This window comes from Poecile atricapillus, assembly GCF_030490865.1.
Source record: "Poecile atricapillus isolate bPoeAtr1 chromosome 35 unlocalized genomic scaffold, bPoeAtr1.hap1 SUPER_35_unloc_1, whole genome shotgun sequence".
NCBI classification, from domain to species: Eukaryota; Metazoa; Chordata; class Aves; order Passeriformes; family Paridae; genus Poecile; species Poecile atricapillus.
This window is the reverse complement of record NW_026708988.1, coordinates 39340-58959: the sequence shown is the minus strand read 5'-3', so window position 1 is coordinate 58959 and position 19620 is coordinate 39340. Positions and strand designations below refer to the sequence as shown.

General features: G+C 50.0%; 1 protein-coding gene across 1 annotated transcript in view; it reads left to right on the top strand.

The window, feature by feature from the left end:
• IKZF4 (IKAROS family zinc finger 4) overlaps window positions 1-19620 on the top strand; it is a 49675-nt gene that overhangs the window by 20554 nt on the left and 9501 nt on the right. The window contains exons 4-7 of the mRNA XM_058828414.1: window positions 5287-5385; window positions 8313-8504; window positions 11289-11456; window positions 17671-17811. Coding sequence (XP_058684397.1) covers window positions 5287-5385; window positions 8313-8504; window positions 11289-11456; window positions 17671-17811 — 600 coding nt within the window. The remainder of the gene's footprint in view (window positions 1-5286; window positions 5386-8312; window positions 8505-11288; window positions 11457-17670; window positions 17812-19620) is intronic.

Sequence of the window (19620 nt, the reverse complement as noted above, 5' to 3'; positions counted from 1 at the left end):
ATCCCAAAAAGTCGGGAAAAAGCGCGGGGGGGTTGGGAGGGGATGGAAGGGATTTCAGGAATTCCCGGCTGGAATGAGGGAGGAGGGAAAAGCGGGAGAAGCTTTGGCCACTCCCCGGGGTGGGATTTGGGGATTTGGGGATTTGGGAGGAGCCGGAGATTCCCGGAGCGCCTCCGGGATTTGGGGATTTTGATTTTTTCTGGAGCTCTTGGAATTGTCGGGAATGAGGCTCCAGGAGCTGCCCAAAGGTCGGTGCCGGGAGGGGTTTTTTTATATCCCGGATTTTTATTTGGGAATTCGGGGATTTGTCCTGGAAAAAGATTTGGGGGGAATCTTGGAATTTTCTTTTTTTCCATGGGAAAAGCTCCGGGAGTGGGAGCGGAGCCGGGTGAGGCTCCGGGAGATTCCCTGGGGTCGGTCCCGAGGGATTTTTGGGATATTTTGGGATATTTTGGGTATTTGGGGTTTGGGATTTGTCCTGGAATGGGATTTGGGGACCCTGGAATTCTCTTTTTTCCATGGGAAAAGCTCCGGGAGTGGGAGCGGAGCCGGGGGAGATTCCCAGGGCTCGGTGCCGGGGATTTTTGGGATATTTTGGGATATTTGGGATATTTGGGATTCGGGATTTGTCCTGGAACAGTTCTGGGAAGGGTTTGGGGATCCTGGAATTCCCTTTTTCCATGGAAAAAGCTCCTGGAATGAGGTCGGAGCCGGGTGGGATCGGGATGAGGTTCTGGGATCATCCCAAGGGTTGATCCCAGGGATTTTTGGGATTTTTGGGATATTTGGGGTTTGGGATTTGTCCTGGAATGGAATTTGGGGACCTTGGAATGGGATTTGGGGATCCTGGAATGGGATTTGGGGATCCTGGAATGGGATTTGGGGATCCTGGAATTCCCTTTTTCCATAGGAAAAGCTCCGGGAATGAGGTCGGAGCCGGGTGGGATCGGGATGAGGCTCCGGGAGATTCCCTGGGGTTGATCCCGGGGATTTTTGGGATATTTGGGAGTCGGGATTTGTTCTGGAATGGGATTTGGGGACCCTGGAATTCCATTTTTCCATGGGAAAAGCTCCGGGAGTGGGAGTGGAGCCGGGTGAGGCTCCAGGAGATTCCCTGGGTTTGATCCCGGGGATTTTTGGGATATTTGGGATTCGGGATTTGTCCTGGAACAGTTCTGGGAGGGATTTGGGGACCCTGGAATTCCCTTTTTCCATGGGAAAAGCTCCTGGATTCGGGTCAGAGCCGGGTGGGATCGGGATGAGGCTCTGGGATCATCCCAAGGGTTGATCCCGGGGATTTTTGGGATATTTGGGACTCGGGATTTGTCCTGGAATGGGATTTGGGGATCCTGGAATGGGATTTGGGGACCTGGAATTTCCTTTTTCCATGGGAAAAGCTCCGGGAGTGGGAGTGGAGCCGGGTGAGGCTCCAGGAGATTCCCTGGGGTCGGTCCCGAGGGATTTTTGGGATATTTTGGGATATTTTGGATATTTGGGGTTTGGGATTTGTCCTGGAATGGGATTTGGGGACCCTGGAATTCCCTTTTTCCATGGGAAAAGCTCCTGGATTTGGGTCAGAACCGGGTGGGATCGGGATGAGGCTCCAGGAGATTCCCTGGGGTTGATCCCGGGGATTTTTGGGATTTTTTGGGATTTTTTGGATTTTTGGGATTTGCCCTGGAACAGCCAGAGATGGAATTTGGGAATTTGGGAATTCCCTGTCCAGGGAAGGAAATGGATCCAGCTCCAGAGGGAAATTTGGGAATTCTGGGGGGGGGAGTTTGGGAATTCTGGAGGGAAAATTTGGGAATTCTGGGAGAGGAAAACTGGGAATTCTGGAGGGGATTTGGGAATTCTGGGGAGGGGGAAATTTGGAAATTCTGGAGGGGAAAATTTGGGAATTCTAAGGGGTAATTTGGGGACTCTGGAGAGGAAAATTTGGGAATTTTGGGGGGGAAATTTGGGAATTTTGGGGGGGAAATTTGGGAATCCTGGGGGGGAAATTTGGGGACTCTGGAGAGGAAAATTTGGGAATTTTGGGGGGGAAATTTGGGAATTTTGGGGGGGAAATTTGGGAATCCTGGGGGGGAAATTTGGAAATTCTGGAGGGGAAAATTTGGGAATTCTGGGGGGGAAATTTGGAAATTCTGGAGGGGAAAATTTGGGAATTCTAAGGGGTAATTTGGGGACTCTGGAGAGGAAAATTTGGGAATTTTGGGGGGTAAATTTGGGAATTTTGGGGGGTAAATTTAGGAATCCTGGAGAGGAAAATTTGGGAATTTTGGGGGGGGAATTTGGGAATCCTGGGGGGGAAATTTGGGGACTCTGGAGAGGAAAATTTGGGAATTTTGGGGGGAAAATTTGGGAATCCTGGAGAGGAAAATTTGGGAATTTTGGGGGGGAAATTTGGGAATTTTGGGGGGGAGTTTGGGAATCCTGGAGAGGGAAATTTGGAAATTCTGGAGGGGAAATTTGGGAATTCTGGGGAGGAAAATTTGGGAATTCTAAGGGGCAATTTGGGGACTCTGGAGGGGAAAATTTGGGAATTTTGGGGGGGAAATTTGGGAATTTTGGGGGGGAGTTTGGGAATGCTGGAGAGGGAAATTTGGAAATTCTGGAGGGGAAAATTTGGGAATTCTGGGGGGGAAATTTTGGAATTTTGGGGGGGAAAATTTGGGAATTTTGGGGAGGAAAATTTGGGAATTCTAAGGGGTAATTTGAGGACTCTGGAGAGGAAAATTTGGGAATTTTGGGGGGGGAAATTTGGAAATTCTGGAGGGGAAAATTTGGGAATTCTAAGGGGTAATTTGGGGACTCTGGAGAGGAAAATTTGGGAATTTTGGGGGGTAAATTTGGGAATCCTGGAGAGGAAAATTTGGGAATTTTGGGGGGGAAATTTAGGATCCTGGAGAGGAAAATTTGGGAATTTTGGGGGGGGAAATTTGGGAATTTTGGGGAGGAAAATTTGGGAATTCTAAGGGGTAATTTGGGGACTCTGGAGAGGAAAATTTGGGAATTTTGGGGGGGAAATTTGGGAATTTGGGGGGGGAAAATTTGGGAATTCTGGAACCCCTGAGAACTCCCAGGTTTTTTTTTTCCCTCGGGATTCACCCCTGGAACATCCGGAATATCCGGGCCTGGCTCCCCCCCGGCTGCCCCGGGATCAACATTCCCAACATTCCCGAGGATTTGGGAACGGCTCCTCCCGGCCTTTCCCAGGCTCTTCCCGGGAATTTGGGAATTTTCCAAACCCCCCCTTTCCCCTCCCCCTTCCCTGGGGAGATTTTGGGAAACTCCGGAGCCGCTCCCAGGGAAATTTTCCTGGGATTTTTTTGGGTTTTTTGGGTTTTTTTTTCCCGGCCAAAAAATTCCAGCTGGGCCGGAAAAGTTTGGAAATCGCGTTCCCGGCTGATCCCGGGGGAAATTCCCGGCCCCAAATTCCGGCTGTTCCCACGGCAGGAGGAAATTGGGGAGGGGGGAAGGGAGGGGGAGATCGGAATTTGGGATTGGGAGGGGGGAAAATTTGGGATGGGGAGAGGAAATTTGGGAATGGGGGGAAAAAATTGGGAATGGGGAGAGGAAATTTGGGATTGGGGGGAAAATTTGGGATGGGGAGAGGAAATTTGGGAATGGGGGGAAAATTTGGGATCAGGGCAAAATTTGGGATTGGGGGGAAAATTTGGGATTGGAAATTTGGGAATGGGGGAAAAATTTGGGATCAGGGAAAAAATTTGGGATTGGGAGAGGAAATTTGGGATTGGGGGGAAAATTTGGGATTGGGGGGAAAAAATTGGGATGGGGAGAGGAAATTTGGGATCAGGGAAAAATTTGGGATTAGGGGGGAAAAAACTGGGAATGGGGAGAGGAAATTTGGGATCGGGGCCGGGGGAAATTGGGAATGGGGAAAAAATTTGGGAATGGGGGAAAAAATTGGGATTGGAAATTTGGGAATGAGGGGAAAAAATTGGGAATGGGGAGAGGAAATTTGGGATTGGGGGGAAAAAAATTGGGAATGGGGGAAAATTTGGGAATGGGGAGGAAATTTGGGAATGGGGGAAAAAATTGGGAATGGGGAGAGGAAATTTGGGATTGGGGGGAAAAATTTGGGATTGGGGGAAAAAATTGGGATTGGAAATTTGGGAATGGGGGGAAAAAATTTGGGAATGGGGGGAAAAAATTTGGGACCAGGGAGGAAAAATTTGGGATGGGGAGAGGAAATTTGGGAATGGGGGGAAAAATTTGGGATCAAGGGAAAAAAATTGGGGATCAGGAGTTTGGGATTAAAATTTGGGATGGGGAGAGGAAATTTGGGAATGAGGGGAAAAAATTGGGAATGGGGAGGAAATTTGGGAATGGGGGGGAAAAATTTGGGAATGGGGAGAGGAAATTTGGGAATGGGGGAAAAATTTGGGAATGGGGGAAAAATTTGGGAATGGGGGAAAAAATTTGGGATGGGGAGAGGAAATTTGGGAATGGGGGAAAAATTTGGGATGGGGAGAGGAAATTTGGGATTGGGAAATTTTGGGAATGGGGAGGGAATTTGGGATCAGAATTCGGGATTGGGGGGAATTGGGATTGGAAATTTGGGATCAGGGAGAGGAAATTTGGGATCAAAATTTGGAATTTGGGGAGGAAATTTGGGATTGGGAAATTTGGGAATTGGGGAATTTGGGAATTCGGGAATTGGGGAATTTGGGAATTTGGGAATTGGGGAATTGGGGAATTTGGGAATTTGGGAATTTGGGAATTGGGGAATTTGGGAATTTGGGAATTGGGGAATTTGGGAATTGGGGAATTGGGGAATTTGGGGATTGGGGAATTGGGGAATTTGGAGAATTTGGGAATTGGGGAATTGGGGAATTGGGGAATTGGGGAATTTGGGAATTTGGGAATTTGGGAATTGGGGAATTGGGGAATTTGGGAATTGGGGAATTGGGGAATTGGGGAATTGGGGGATTGGGGAATTTGGGAATTGGGGAATTGGGGAATTTGGGAATTGGGGAATTTGGGGAATTGGGGAATTTGGGAATTGGGGAATTTGGGAATTGGGGAATTTGGGGAATTCGGGAATTGGGGAATTCGGGAATTGGGGGATTGGGGAATTGGGGAATTCGGAAATTTGGGAATTTGGGAATTGGGGAATTCGGGAATTGGGGGATTGGGGAATTTGGGGATTGGGGAATTGGGGAATTTGGGAATTGGGGAATTTGGGAATTGGGGATTGGGGAATTTGGGGAATTTGGGAATTGGGGAATCCCGCTCCAAGCTCTTCCCGTTTTTCCCAAGGCCGCGGGGATTCCCCCCTGGAGCAGGAATTCCGCTCGGCCGTGGGGGGAGGGGCAGCCCAGAGCCCCCCCAGCCCCCGCTCGTCCCCGCGCTCCCCCGGTGAGTATTCCCAGAATTCCCAAAATATCCCAAAACATTCCCAAAATATTCCCAGAATATTCCCAAAATATCCCAGAATTCCTCCATCAACCCCGCTCTTCCCTCCTCCCCTGAGTATTCCCAGAATTCCCAAAATATTCCCAAAATATCCCAGAATATTCCCAGAATTCCCAGAATTCCCAAAATATTCCCAAAATATTCCCAGAATTCCCCCCTTGGCCCTGCTCTTCCCTCCCCCAGTGAGTATTCCCAAAATATTCCCAGAATATTCCCAGAATTCCCAGAATATTCCCAGAATATTCCCAAAATACTCCCAAAATATTCCCAGAATATTCCCAAAATATCCCAAAATATTCTCAAAATATTCTGAAAATATTCCCAAAATATCCCAAAATATCCCAAAATATTCTCAAAATATTCCCAGAATATTCCCAAAATATCCCAAAATATTCCCAAAATACTCCCAGAATATTCCCCAAAATATTCCCAGAATATTCCCCAAAATATTCCCAAAATATCCCAAAATATTCCCAGAATATTCCCAAAATATCCCAAAATATTCTCAAAATATTCTCAAAATATTCCCAGATTATTCCCAAAATATTCCCAAAATATTCCCAAAATATTCCCAGAATTCCCAAAATATTCCCAAAATATTCCCAGAATATTCCCAAAATATTCCCGCTGTCATTCCCGGTGTCACTCCTGGTGTCATTCCCAGTGTCATTTTCCCGGTGTAATTTTCCTGGTGTAATTTTTTCCCAGTGTAATTTTCTCCCGCTGTAATTTTTTCCCGCTGTCACTCTTGGTGTCATTCCTGGTGTAATTTTCCCAATGTCATTCCCGGTGCCATTTTTCTGGTGTCACATTCCCGGTGTCATTTTTTCCTGGTGTAATTTTTCCCAGTGTCATTCCCGTTGTCATTCCCGGTGTAATTTTCCTGGTGTCATTTTTTCCCGGTGCCATTTTCCCGCTGTCATTCCCAGTGTCATTTTCCTGGTGTAGTTTTTCCAGCTGTAATTTTTTCCCGGTGTAATTTTTTCCCGCTGTCACTCCTGGTGTCATTCCCGGTGTCATTCCCGGTGTCATTTTCCTGGTGTCATTCCCGGTGTAATTTTCCCGGTGTAATTTTTTCCCAGTGTCATTTTTCCCGGTGTAATTTTCCCGGTGTCACTCCTGGTGTCATTCCCGGTGTAATTTTCCCGGTGTCATTTTCCTGGTGTAACTTTCCCGGTGTCATTTTTCCAGTGTCATTCCCGGTGTAACTTTCCCAGTGTACTTTTTTCCCGGTGTCATTTTCCTGGTGTCATTTTTTCCTGGTGTCATTTTTTTGCGGTGTCACATTCCCGGTGTCATTTTCCCAGTGTCATTCCCAGTGTAATTTTCCCGGTGTCATTTTTTCCTGGTGTCATTTTTTCCCGGTGTCACATTCCCGGTGTCATTTTTCCCCGGTGTAATTTTCCCAGTGTCATTCTTTCCCGGTGTCATTTTCCCGGTGTCATTTTCCCAGTGCCATTTTCCCAGTGTCATTTTCCCGGTGTCATTTTTTCCCGGTGTAATTTTCCTGGTGTAATTTTCCTGGTGTCATTCCCGGTGTAATTTCCCCACTGTCATTTTCCCGATGTCACATTCCCGGTGTCATTTTCCCGGTGTCATTTTTCCCCGGAGTCATTCCCAGTGTCATTCCCGGTGTAACTTTCCCGGTGTCATTTTCCTGGTGTCATTCCCGGTGTCATTTTCCTGGTGTAATTTCCCCACTGTCATTTTCCCGGTGTAATTTTCCCGCTGTCACTCCTGGTGTCATTCCCGGTGTCATTCCCGGTGTCATTTTTCCCGCTGTCATTTTTTCCCAGTGTCATTTTTCCCGGTGTCATTTTCCCAGTGTCATTCCCAGTGTAATTTTCCCGGTGTAATTTTTCCCAGTGTCATTTTTTCCTGGTGTCACTCTTGGTGTCATTCCTGGTGTCACATTCCCGGTGTCATTTTCCTGGTGCCATTTTCCTGGTGTCACTCTTGGTGTCATTCCCGGTGTCATTTTTTCCCAGTGTCATTCCCAGTGTCATTTTCCCGGTGTATTTTTTCCTGGTGTCATTTTTTCCCGGTGTCATTTTTCCCAGTGTCACATTCCCAGTGCCATTTTCCTGGTGTAATTTTCCCGGTGTCACATTCCCGGTGTAATTTTTTCCCGCTGTCACTCCCGGTGTCATTTTCTCGGTGTCATTTTCCCGGTGTCATTCCCAGTGTAATTTTCCCGGTGTAATTTTCCCGGTGTAATTTTTTCCCGGTGTCATTTTTTCCCGGTGTCATTCCCGGTGTAACTTTCCCGGTGTCATTTTCCCGGTGTAATTTTTTCCCGGTGTCATTCCCGGTGTCACATTCCCAGTGTAATTTTTTCCCGGTGTCATTTTCCCGGTGTCACTCCTGGTGTCATTCCCAGTGTCATTTTCCCAGTGTCATTTTCCTGGTGCCATTTTCCAGGTGTCATTTTTTCCCAGTGTTATTTTTCCCAGTGTAATTTTCCTGGTGTCATTCCCGGTGTAATTTTCCCGGTGTCATTTTTTTCCCAGTGTCATTTTTCCCGGTGTCATTTTTTCCCGGTGTCATTTTTTTTCCCACTGTCATTTTTTCCCGGTGTCACTGCTGGTGTCATTCCTGGTGTAATTTTCCCGGTGTCACATTCCCGGTGTCATTTTCCCGGTGTAATTTTTTCCTGGTGTCACATTCCCGGTGTCAGTTTTTCCCGGTGTCATTTTCCCAGTGTCATTCCCGGTGTCATTTTTTCCCGCTGTCATTTTTTCCCGCTGTCATTTTCCCGCTGTCATTTTCCCGGTGTCATTTTTTCCCGGTGTCATTTTTTCCCAGTGTCATTCCCGGTGTAACTTTCCCGCTGTCATTTTTTCCCGGTGTCATTTTCCCGGCTGTTTCAGGCGGCTCCATCAAGGTGGAGATGTCGTCGGACGAGGATTCCCGGAGCCGCGGAGCCGCCGAGGATTCGCCCCCGGAGCCGTTCCCGGATCCGCCCGGGATTCGCCTTCCCAACGGGAAACTGCAGTGTGACATCTGCGGGATGCTGTGCATCGGCCCCAACGTGCTGATGGTGCACAAGCGCAGCCACACCGGTCAGAATTCCCAAAAAAAACCTGGGAATTCCGGGAATTTTGGGGAAAAAACGGGAATTTTGGGGAAAAAAATGGGAATTTTGGGGGGTCTGGGAATGGGGAATCCCGGGAATTCCGGGATGTGGGATGCTGTGCATCGGCCCCAACGTGCTCATGGTGCACAAGCGCAGCCACACCGGTCAGAATTCCCAAAAAAAACGGGAATTCTGGGAAAAAACGGGAATTCTGGGGAAAAAAAAGGGGAATTCTGGGAAAAAAACGGGAATTCTGGGGGTTCTGGGGGTGTTGGGGGTCCTGGGAATGGGATCTGGGATTTGGGAATTTGGGAATTCCGGGGTGTGGGATGCTGGGCATCGGCCCCAACGTGCTCATGGTGCACAAGCGCAGCCACACTGGTCAGAATTCCATGGAAAAACGGGAATTCCGGGAAAAAACGGGAATTTTGGGGGCTGGGAATGGGATCAGAGCCCTGGGAATGGAATCTGGGAATGGGGAATCCCGGGAATTCCGGGGTGTGGGATGCTGGGCATCGGCCCCAACGTGCTCATGGTGCACAAGCGCAGCCACACCGGTCAGAATTCCCAAGAAAACCTGGGAATTCCGGGAATTCTGGGGAAAAAACGGGAATTCTGGGGGTTCTGGGGGTGCAGGGGGTCCTGGGAATGGGGAATCCCGGGAATTCCTGGGTGTGGGATGCTGGGCATCGGCCCCAACGTGCTCATGGTGCACAAGCGCAGCCACACCGGTCAGAATTCTGGGGAAAAACGGGAATTCTGGGAAAAAACGGGAATTTTGGGGAAAAAAACGGGAATTCTGGGGGTGCTGGGGGTTCTGGGAGCCCTGGGAATGGGGAATCCCAGGAATTCCGGGGTGTGGGATGCTGTGCATCGGCCCCAACGTGCTCATGGTGCACAAGCGCAGCCACACCGGTCAGAATTCCATGGAAAAACGGGAATTCCGGGAAAAAAATGGGAATTTTGGGGAAAAAAACGGGAATTCTGGGGGTTCTGGGAATGGGGAATCCCAGGAATTCCGGGGTGTGGGATGCTGTGCATCGGCCCCAACGTGCTCATGGTGCACAAGCGCAGCCACACCGGTCAGAATTCCCAAAAAAATGGGAATTCTGGGAAAAAACGGGAATTTTGGGGAAAAAAACGGGAATTCTGGGGAAAAAAATGGGAATTCTGGGGAAAAAACGGGAATTTTGGGGGTGCTGGGGGTCCTGGGAATGGGGAATCCCGGGAATTCCGGGCTGTGGGATGCTGTGCATCGGCCCCAACGTGCTCATGGTGCACAAACGCAGCCACACCGGTCAGAATTCCCAAAAAAACCTGGGAATTCTGGGATTTTCCAGGGGAACGGCCGTTCCAGTGCCAGCAGTGGGGTTTTAGGGGATAATTCAGGGTTTTTTGGGAATGATTCCATTGGGAATTCCAGGATTTTCCGGGATTTTTCCAGGGGAACGGCCGTTCCAGTGCCAGCAGTGGGGTTTTTATGATAATTTGGGAATGATTCCATTGGGAATTCCAGGATTTTCCGGGATTTTTCCAGGAGAGCGCCCGTTCCAGTGCCAGCAGTGGGGTTTTAGGGGATAATTCAGGGTTTTTTGGGATTGATTCCATTGGGAATTCCAGGATTTTCCGGGATTTTTCCAGGGGAGCGGCCGTTCCAGTGCCAGCAGTGGGGTTTTAGGGGATAATTCAGGATAATTTGGGATTGATTCCAGTGGGAATTCCGGGATTTTCCGGGATTTTTCCAGGGGAACGCCCGTTCCAGTGCCAGCAGTGGGGTTTTTATGATAATTTGGGATTGATTCCATTGGGAATTCCAGGATTTTCCGGGATTTTTCCAGGAGAACGCCCGTTCCAGTGCCAGCAGTGGGGTTTTAGGGGATAATTCAGGGTTTTTTGGGAATGATTCCCATTGGAATTCCGGGATTTTTCCAGGGGAACGCCCGTTCCAGTGCCAGCAGTGGGGTTTTTATGATAATTTGGGATAATTCCCATTGGGAATTCCAGGATTTTCCGGGATTTTTCCAGGAGAACGCCCGTTCCAGTGCCAGCAGTGGGGTTTTTATGATAATTTGGGATAATTCCCAGTGGGAATTCCAGGATTTTCCGGGATTTTTCCAGGGGAACGCCCGTTCCAGTGCCAGCAGTGGGGTTTTAGGGGATAATTCAGGGTTTTTTGGGAATGATTCCATTGGAATTCCAGGATTTTCCGGGATTTTTCCAGGGGAGCGGCCGTTCCAGTGCCAGCAGTGGGGTTTTAGGGGATAATTTGGGATAATTCCCAGTGGGAATTCCAGGATTTTACGGGATTTTTCCAGGGGAGCGGCCGTTCCAGTGCCAGCAGTGGGGTTTTTATGATAATTCAGGATAATTTGGAATTGATTCCCGATGGAATTCCAGGATTTTTCCAGGGGAGCAGCCATTCCAGTGCCAGCAGTGGGGTTTTTATGATAATTTGGGATTGATTCCAGTGGGAATTCCAGGATTTTCCGGGATTTTTCCAGGAGAGCGGCCGTTCCAGTGCCAGCAGTGCAGGATTGGGGTTTTTTGGGAATGATTCCAGTGGGATTTTCCATGTTTTTCCAGGGAAAAGGCTGTTCCAGTGCCAGCAGTGGGGTTTTTATGATAATTTGGGATTGATTCCAGTGGGAATTCCAGGATTTTCCGGGATTTTTCCAGGAGAACGCCCGTTCCAGTGCCAGCAGTGGGGTTTTAGGGGATAATTTGGGATAATTCCCATTGGGAATTCCAGGATTTTCCGGGATTTTTCCAGGGGAACGCCCGTTCCAGTGCCAGCAGTGCGGAGCCTCGTTCACTCAGAAGGGGAATCTCCTGCGTCACATCAAGCTGCACTCGGGGGAGAAACCCTTCAAATGCCCCCTGTGCTCCTACGCCTGCCGGCGCCGCGACGCGCTCAGCGGGCACCTGCGGACGCACTCCGGTACGGAAAATATCGGGAATGTCGGGAAAAACATCGGGAATGTCAGTGGGAATAACAGCAGGAATAACATTGGGAATGTGGGATAACAGGAATGGGATAATGGGATAATGGGATAACGGGAGTGCCGGCGCCGTGACGCGCTCAGCGGGCACCTCCGGACACACTCGGGTATGGAAAAATATCGGGAATAACATTGGGAATGTCGGGAAAATCATTGGGATAATGGGAATATCGGGATAATGGGATAATGGGATAACGGGAGTGCCGGCGCCGCGACGCGCTCAGCGGGCACCTCCGGACGCACTCCGGTACGGGAAAATATCGGGAATGTCGGGAAAAACATTGGGAATATCGGGAAAAATATCGGGAATGTCAGTGGGAATAACAGGAATAACATTGGGAATGTGGGATAATGGGATAATGGGATAATGGGATAATGGGAATGTGGGAATATTGGGATAGCGGGAGTGCTGGTGCCATGACGCGCTCAGCGGGCACCTCCGGACGCATTCCGGTACGGGAATATCGGGAATATCGGGAATGTCGGGAAAAACATCGGGAATGTCAGTGGGAATAACAGGAATAACATTGGGAATGTGGGATAATGGGAATATCAGGATAATGGGAATATCAGGATAATAGGATAATGGGATAATGGGATAACGGGATAACGGGAGTGCCGGCGCCGTGACGCGCTCAGCAGGCACCTCCGGACGCATTCGGGTATGGAAAAATATCGGGAATAACATTGGGAATGTTGGGAATATTGGGAATATTGGGATAATGGGATAATGGGATAATGGGATAACGGGAGTGCCGGCACCGCGACGCGCTCAGCGGGCACCTCCAGACACACTCGAGTATGGAAAAATATCGGGAATGTCGGGAATATTGGGATAATGGGAATATTGGGATAATGGGAATATCGGGAATATCGGGATAATGGGATAATGGGAATGGGAGTGCCGGCGCCGCAACGCGCTCAGCGGGCACCTCCGGACGCACTCGGGTACGGGAAAATATCGGGAATATCGGGAAAAATATCGGGATAATGGGAATATCAGGAATATCGGGATAATGGGATAATGGGATAACGGGAGTGCCGGCGCCGCGACGCGCTCAGCGGGCACCTGCGGACGCACTCGGGTACGGGAAAATATCGGGAATAACATTGGGAATGTCGGGAAAAACATTGGGATAATGGGAATATCGGGATAATGGGAATATCGGAAATATCGGGATAATGGGATAATGGGATAACGGGAGTGCCGGCGCCGCGACGCGCTCAGCGGGCACCTCCGGACGCATTCCGGTACGGGAAAATATCGGGAATGTCGGGAAAAACATTGGGAATGTCAGGAATAACACTGGGAGTAACAGCGGGATAACAGGAATGGGATAATGAGAATGGGAATAGGATAATGGGATAATGGGATAATGGGATAATGGGATGGGATCAGGGGTAAATGATGGGATGGGATCAGGGAATGACGGTCCCAGGATGGGATCAGGGATAACGGGATGGGATCAGGGAATCCCATCCCATTGATCCCATTGATCCCATGGATCCCATGGATCCCACCGATCCCATCCCCTGGATCCCTTCCCATTGTTCCCACTGATTCCATCAATCCCATCCCATTGATCCCATGGATCCCATGGATCCCATTGATCCCATGGATCCCATCCCATTGATCCCATTGATTCCATTGATCCCATTGATCCCATGGATCCCATCCCGTTGTTCCCATTGATCCCATGGATCCCATTGATCCCATGGATCCCATCCCATTGTTCCCATTGATTCCATGGATCCCATTGATTCCATGGATCCCATTGATCCCATGGATCCCATCCCGTTGTTCCCATTGATTCCATCAATCCCATCCCATTGATCCCATGGATCCCATCCCATTGTTCCCATTGTTCCCATTGATCCCATGGATCCCATGGATCCCATCCCATTGTTCCCATTGATTCCATCGATCCCATCCCACTGATCCCACCCCATCGATCCCATGGATCCCACGGATCCCCCTGGATCCCATCCCAGGGATCCCCTGGAATGCGGCTCCCGGAGCTCCGTTCCCTCCCGGGCTCCCCCTCTCCATGGAGGGGAAAATTCCCAGATTTCCCAAAGGATCCCGATCCTGATCCCGATCCCAGCCTGGATCTGCCTCCTGCTCCAGGGATCTTCCCTCGCTGGGATCCTTCAGGAGATCCCAAAGTGCCCAAATCCTGGGATTTGGGATCATTTGTGTCCCTCAGGAGATCCCAAAGTGCCCAAATCCCGGGATTTTCCCTCATTGGGATCCTTTAAGAGATCCCAAAGTACCCAAATCCCAGAATTTGGGATCATTGGGGGCTCCAGAGGATCCCAAAGTGCCCAAATCCCGGGATTTTCCCTCATTGGGATCCCTCAGGAGATCCCAAAGTGCCCAAATCCCAGGATTTGGGATCATTAGGGGTTCCAGAGAATCCCAAAGTGCCCAAATCCCAGGATTTTCCCTCATTGGGATCCCTCAGGAGATCCCAAAGTGCTGAAATCCTGGGATTTTGGATCATTGGGATCCTTCAGGAGATCCCAAAGTGCCCCAAATCCCAGAATTTGGGATCACTGAGATCCTTTAGGAGATCCCAAAGTGCCCAAATCCCAGGATTTTCCCTCATTTGGATCCTTTAGGAGATCCCAAAGTGCCCCAAATCCCGGGATTCTGGATCATTAGGGGATCCAGAGGATCCCAAAGTGCCCAAATCCCGGGATTTTCCCTCATTTGGATCTTTTAGGAGATCCCAAAGGGCCCAAATCCCGGGATTTGGGATCATTGGGGGCTCCAGAGGATCCCAAAGTGCCCAAATCCCGGTATTCTGGATCATTAGGGGATCCAGAGGATCCCAAAGTGCCCAAATCCCAGGATTTGGGATCATTGGGGGCTCCAGAGGATCCCAAAGTGCCCAAATCCCAGGATTTTCCCTCATTGGGATCCCTCAGGAGATCCCAAAGTGCCCAAGTCCTGGGATTTTGGATCATTAGGAGATCCAGAGGATCCCAAAGTGCCCCAAATCCCAGAATTTGGGATCACTGAGATCCTTTAGGAGATCCCAAAGTGCCCAAATCCCGGGATTTTCCCTCATTTGGATCCTTTAGGAGATCCCAAAGTGCTCAAATCCCAGGATTTTCCCTCATTGAGACCCTTCAGGAGATCCCAAAGTGCCCAAATCCCGGGATTTTCCCTCATTTGGATATTTTAGGAGATCCCAAAGGGCCGAAATCCCGGGATTTGGGATCATTGGGGGCTCCAGAGGATCCCAAAGTGCCCAAATCCCAGGATTTTCCCTCATTGGGATCCCTCAGGAGATCCCAAAGTGCCCAAATCCCGGGATTCTGGATCATTAGGGGATCCAGAGGATCCCAAAGTGCCCAAATCCCGGGATTTTCCCTCATTGGGATCCCTCAGGAGATCCCAAAGTGCCCAAATCCCGGGATTTGGGATCATTGGGATCCCTCAGGAGATCCCAAAGTGCCCAAATCCCGGGATTTTCCCTCATTTTTGGCCTCCATTCCCATCTCCCTGGAATTCCCATTCCAGAGGCCGGGAACGGGGCACAATTCCCTCCCCATCCCACCAGAGCCAGGCTGGGAGGGGATGAAGGAGGAAATCCCGAATTTTCCATGGATTCCAGCGGGGGAGGGGCTCCCGGCTTTCATCCTCTTCCCAAAACAAAATAAATCTGGGATAAAGGATCCGACATCAAAGAGGCTCCGGGAGGAGCCAAAATTCCCCCGGGATTTCCTTCTTATCCCAGCCTGGAAAATTCCAATCCCGGAGCTTCCCGGATCTTCCACGGCCGGGAGAAAGTTCTGGAATGGAGTTCCCAGGGCTGATCCCAGTTCTGATCCCAGTTCCTGATCCCAATTCCTGATCCCAATTCCTGATCCCAAGTCCTGATCCCAATCCCAGTTCCTGATCCCAGGGCTGATCCCAGTTCTGATCCCAATTCCTGATCCCAGTTCCCAGGGCTGATCCCAATTCCTGATCCCAGTTCTGATCCCAATCCCAATTCCTGATCCCAGTTCCTGGGGCTGATCCCAATTCCTGATCCCAGTTCCTGATCCCAATCCCAGTTCCTGATCCCAGTTCCCAGAGCTGATCCCAATTCCTGATCCCAATTCCTGATCCCAGTTCTGATCCCAGTTCCTGATCCCAATCCCAGTTCCTGATCCCAATCCCAGTTCCTGATCCCAATCCCAGTTCCTGATCCCAATCCCAGTTCCTGATCCAAATCCCAGTTCCTGATCCCAGTTCCCAGGGCTGATCCCAATTCCTGATCCCAATTCCTGATCCCAGTTCTGATCCCAATTCCAGTTCCTGATCCCAGGGCTGATCCCAATTCCTGATCCCAGTTCCTGATCCCAATTCCTGATCCCAGTTCCTGATCCCAATTCCTGATCCCAATTCCTGATCCCAATTCCTGAGCCCAGTTCCTGATCCCAATTCCTGATCCCAGTTCCTGATCCCAATTCCTGATCCCAATTCCTGATCCCAATTCCTGATCCCAGTTCCTGATCCCAATTCCTGAGCCCAGTTCCTGAGCCCAGTTCCCAGAGCTGATCCCAATTCCTGATCCCAGTTCCTGATCCCAATTCCTAGGGCTGATCCCAATTCCTGGGGCTGATCCCAATTCCTGATCCCAATTCTGATTCTGGTTCCCAGTTCTGATCCCAGTTCCCAGAGCCAATCCCAATTTCTCCCACATTCCTCCCCATTTCCCAGTTCCTGTTGATTTCCAAATCCCAGATCCCAAATCCCAGATTCCCAATCCTCATTCCCAGATTCCCAATCCTCATTCCCAGATTCCCAATCCTCATTCCCAGTTATTCCCATTGTTCCCAGTCTCGTCCCCCACGGTGGGGAAGCCCCACAAGTGCAGTTGGTACTGGGATATCCCAAATCCCAGATCCCAATTCCCAATCCCAGATTCCCAATCCTCATTCCCAAATTCCCAATCCTCATTCCCAGTTATTCCCATTGTTCCCAGTCTCGTCCCCCACGGTGGGGAAGCCCCACAAGTGCAGTTCCTGCTGGGATATCCCAAATCCCAAATCCCAGATTCCCAATCCCAGATTCCCAATTCTCATTCCCAGATTCCCAGTCCTCATTCCCAGTTATTCCCATTGTTCCCAGTCTCGTCCCCCACGGTGGGGAAGCCCCACAAGTGCAGTTGGTACTGGGATATCCCAAACCCCAAATCCCAAATCCTCATTCCCAATCCCAGATTCCCAATCCTCATTCCCAGATTCCCAATCCTCATTCCCAGTTATTCCCATTGTTCCCAGTCTCGTCCCCCACGGTGGGGAAGCCTCACAAGTGCAGTTGGTACTGGGATATCCCAAACCCCAAATCCCATTCCCAATTCCCAATCCCAGCTCCCAAATCCCAGATTCCCAATCCCAGATTCCCAATCCTCATTCCCAGATTCCCAGATTCCCAATCCTCATTCCCAGATTGCCAATCCTCATTCCCAGTCCTCATTCCCAGTTATTCCCATTGTTCCCAGTCTCGTCCCCCACGGTGGGGAAGCCTCACAAGTGCAGTTGGAACTGGGATATCCCAAATCCCAGATCCCAATTCCCAATCTCCAATTCCCAATCCCAGCTCCCAATTCCCAATCCCATATTCCCAATCCTCATTCCCAGATTGCCAATCCTCATTCCCAGTTATTCCCATTGTTCCCAGTCTCGTCCCCCACGGTGGGGAAGCCCCACAAGTGCAGTTCCTGCTGGGATATCCCAAACCCCAAATCCTCATTCCCAGATTCCCAGATTCCCAATCCTCATTCCCAGATTCCCAATCCTCATTCCCAGTTATTCCCATTGTTCCCAGTCTCGTCCCCCACGGTGGGGAAGCCCCACAAGTGCAGTTCCTGCTGGGATATCCCAGATCCCAAACCCCAAATCCCATTCCCAATTCCCAATCTCCAATTCCCAATCCTCATTCCCAGATTCCCAATCCTCATTCCCAGTTATTCCCATTATTCCCAGTGTCATCCCCCACGGTGGGGAAGCCCCACAAGTGCAGTTGGTACCAGGATATCCCAAATCCTAGATCCCAATTCTCAATCTCCAATTCCCAATCCCAGCTCCCAATTCCCAATCCCAGATTCCCAATCCTCATTCCCAGTCCTCATTCCCAGTTATTCCCATTGTTCCCAGTCTCGTCCCCCACGGTGGGGAAGCCCCACAAGTGCAGTTCCTGCGGCCGCAGTTACAAGCAGCAGAGCAGCCTGGAGGAGCATCGGGAGCGCTGCCACAGCTTCCTCAGGAGCCTCCCTGGCCAGAGCCCCGCACACACAGGTGGGAAAAACTGGGAAAAATCCCGGGAAAAAAACTGGGAAAAATCCCTGGGAAAATCCTGGGAAATCCTGGGAAAAATCCTGGGAAAAATCCCGGGGAATCTGGGAAATCCAGGGGTAAAGGCAGAACCTCTCTGCACAGAGCCCTGCACACACAGGTGGGAAAAACTGGGAAAATCCCGGGAAAAAAAACTGGGAAAAATCCCTGGGAAATCCTGGGAAATCCTGGGAAAAATCCTGGGAAAAATCCTGGGAGAAATCCCAGGGAATCTGGGAAATCCAGGGGTAAAGGCAGAGCCTCCCTGCACAGAGCCCTGCGCACACAGGTGGGAAAAACTGGGAAAAATCCCAGGAAATCCTGGGAAAAATCCTGGGAAAAATCCTGGGAAAAATCCTGGGAAATCCTGGGAAAAATCCTGGGAAAATCCCAGGAAAAATCCTGGGAAATCCTGAGAAAAATCCTGGGAAAAATCCCCAGGAAAAATTCCAGGGAATGGGGTGGGAACAGGGATCCCAAATCCAGAGGTAAAGGCAGAGCCTCCCTGTGGAGCCTCCCTGGCCAGAGCCCTGCACACACAGGTGGGAAAAACTGGGAAAAATCCAGGGAAATCCTGGGAAAAATCCTGGGAAAAATCCCAAGGAAATCCTGGGAAAAATCCTGGGAAAAATCCTGGGGAAATCCTGGGAAAAATCCTGGGAAAAATCCCAGGAAATGGGGTGGGAACGGGGATCCCAAATCCAGGGGTAAAGGCAGAGCCTCCCTGCACAGAGCCCTCCACACACAGGTGGGAAAAACTGGGAAAATCCGGGAAAAAAACTGGGAAATCCTGGGAAAAATCCTGGGAATTCTGGGAAATCCTGGGGAAATCCCAGGGGCAGGGAATGGGGTGGGAATGGGGATCCCAAATCCAGGGGTAAAGGCAGAGCCTCCCTGGCCAGAGCCCCGCACACACAGGTGGGAAAAACTCGGAAAATCCGGGAAAAAAACTGGGAAAAATCCCTGGGAAAAATCCTGGGGAGATCCTGGGAAAAATTCCCGGGAAATCCTGGGAAAAATCTCAGGGAAATCCTGGGAAATCCAGGGGTTAAGGCAGAGCCTCCCTGCACAGAGCCCTGCACACACAGGTGGGTACAGGGAAAAATACGGGAAAAATCCTGGGAAATCCTGGGAAAAATCCATTCCAGGGCAGGATTTTTGGGATCAGGACCCATTCCCGAGCAGGATTTTTGGGATCAGGACCCTTTTTAGGGCAGGATTTTCGAGATCAGGACCCATTTTAGGGCAGGATTTTTGGGATCAGGGGACACTCCCAAGCAGTATTTTCAGGATCAGGACCCATTCCCGAGCAGTATTTTCAGGATCAGGACCATTCCAGGGCAGGATTTTTGGGATCAGGACCATTTTAGGGCCGGATTTTCGGGATCAGGACCCATTCCCAAGCAGGATTTTTGGGGTCAGGACCCACTCCCGAGCAGTACTTTCGGGATCAGGACCCTTTTTAGGGCAGTATTTTCGGGATCAGGACCCTTTTTAGGGCAGTATTTTCAGGATCAGGACCCTTTTTAGGGCAGTATTTTCGGGATCAGGACCCTTTTTAGGGCAGTATTTTCAGGATCAGGACCCTTTTTAGGGCAGGATTTTTGGGATCAGGACCATTCCAGGGCAGGATTTTCGGGATCAGGACCCTTTTTAGGGCAGGATTTTTGGGATCAGGACCATTCCAGGGCAGGATTTTCGGGATCAGGACCCTTTTTAGGGCAGGATTTTCGGGATCAGGACCATTCCAGGGCAGGATTTTCGGGATCAGGA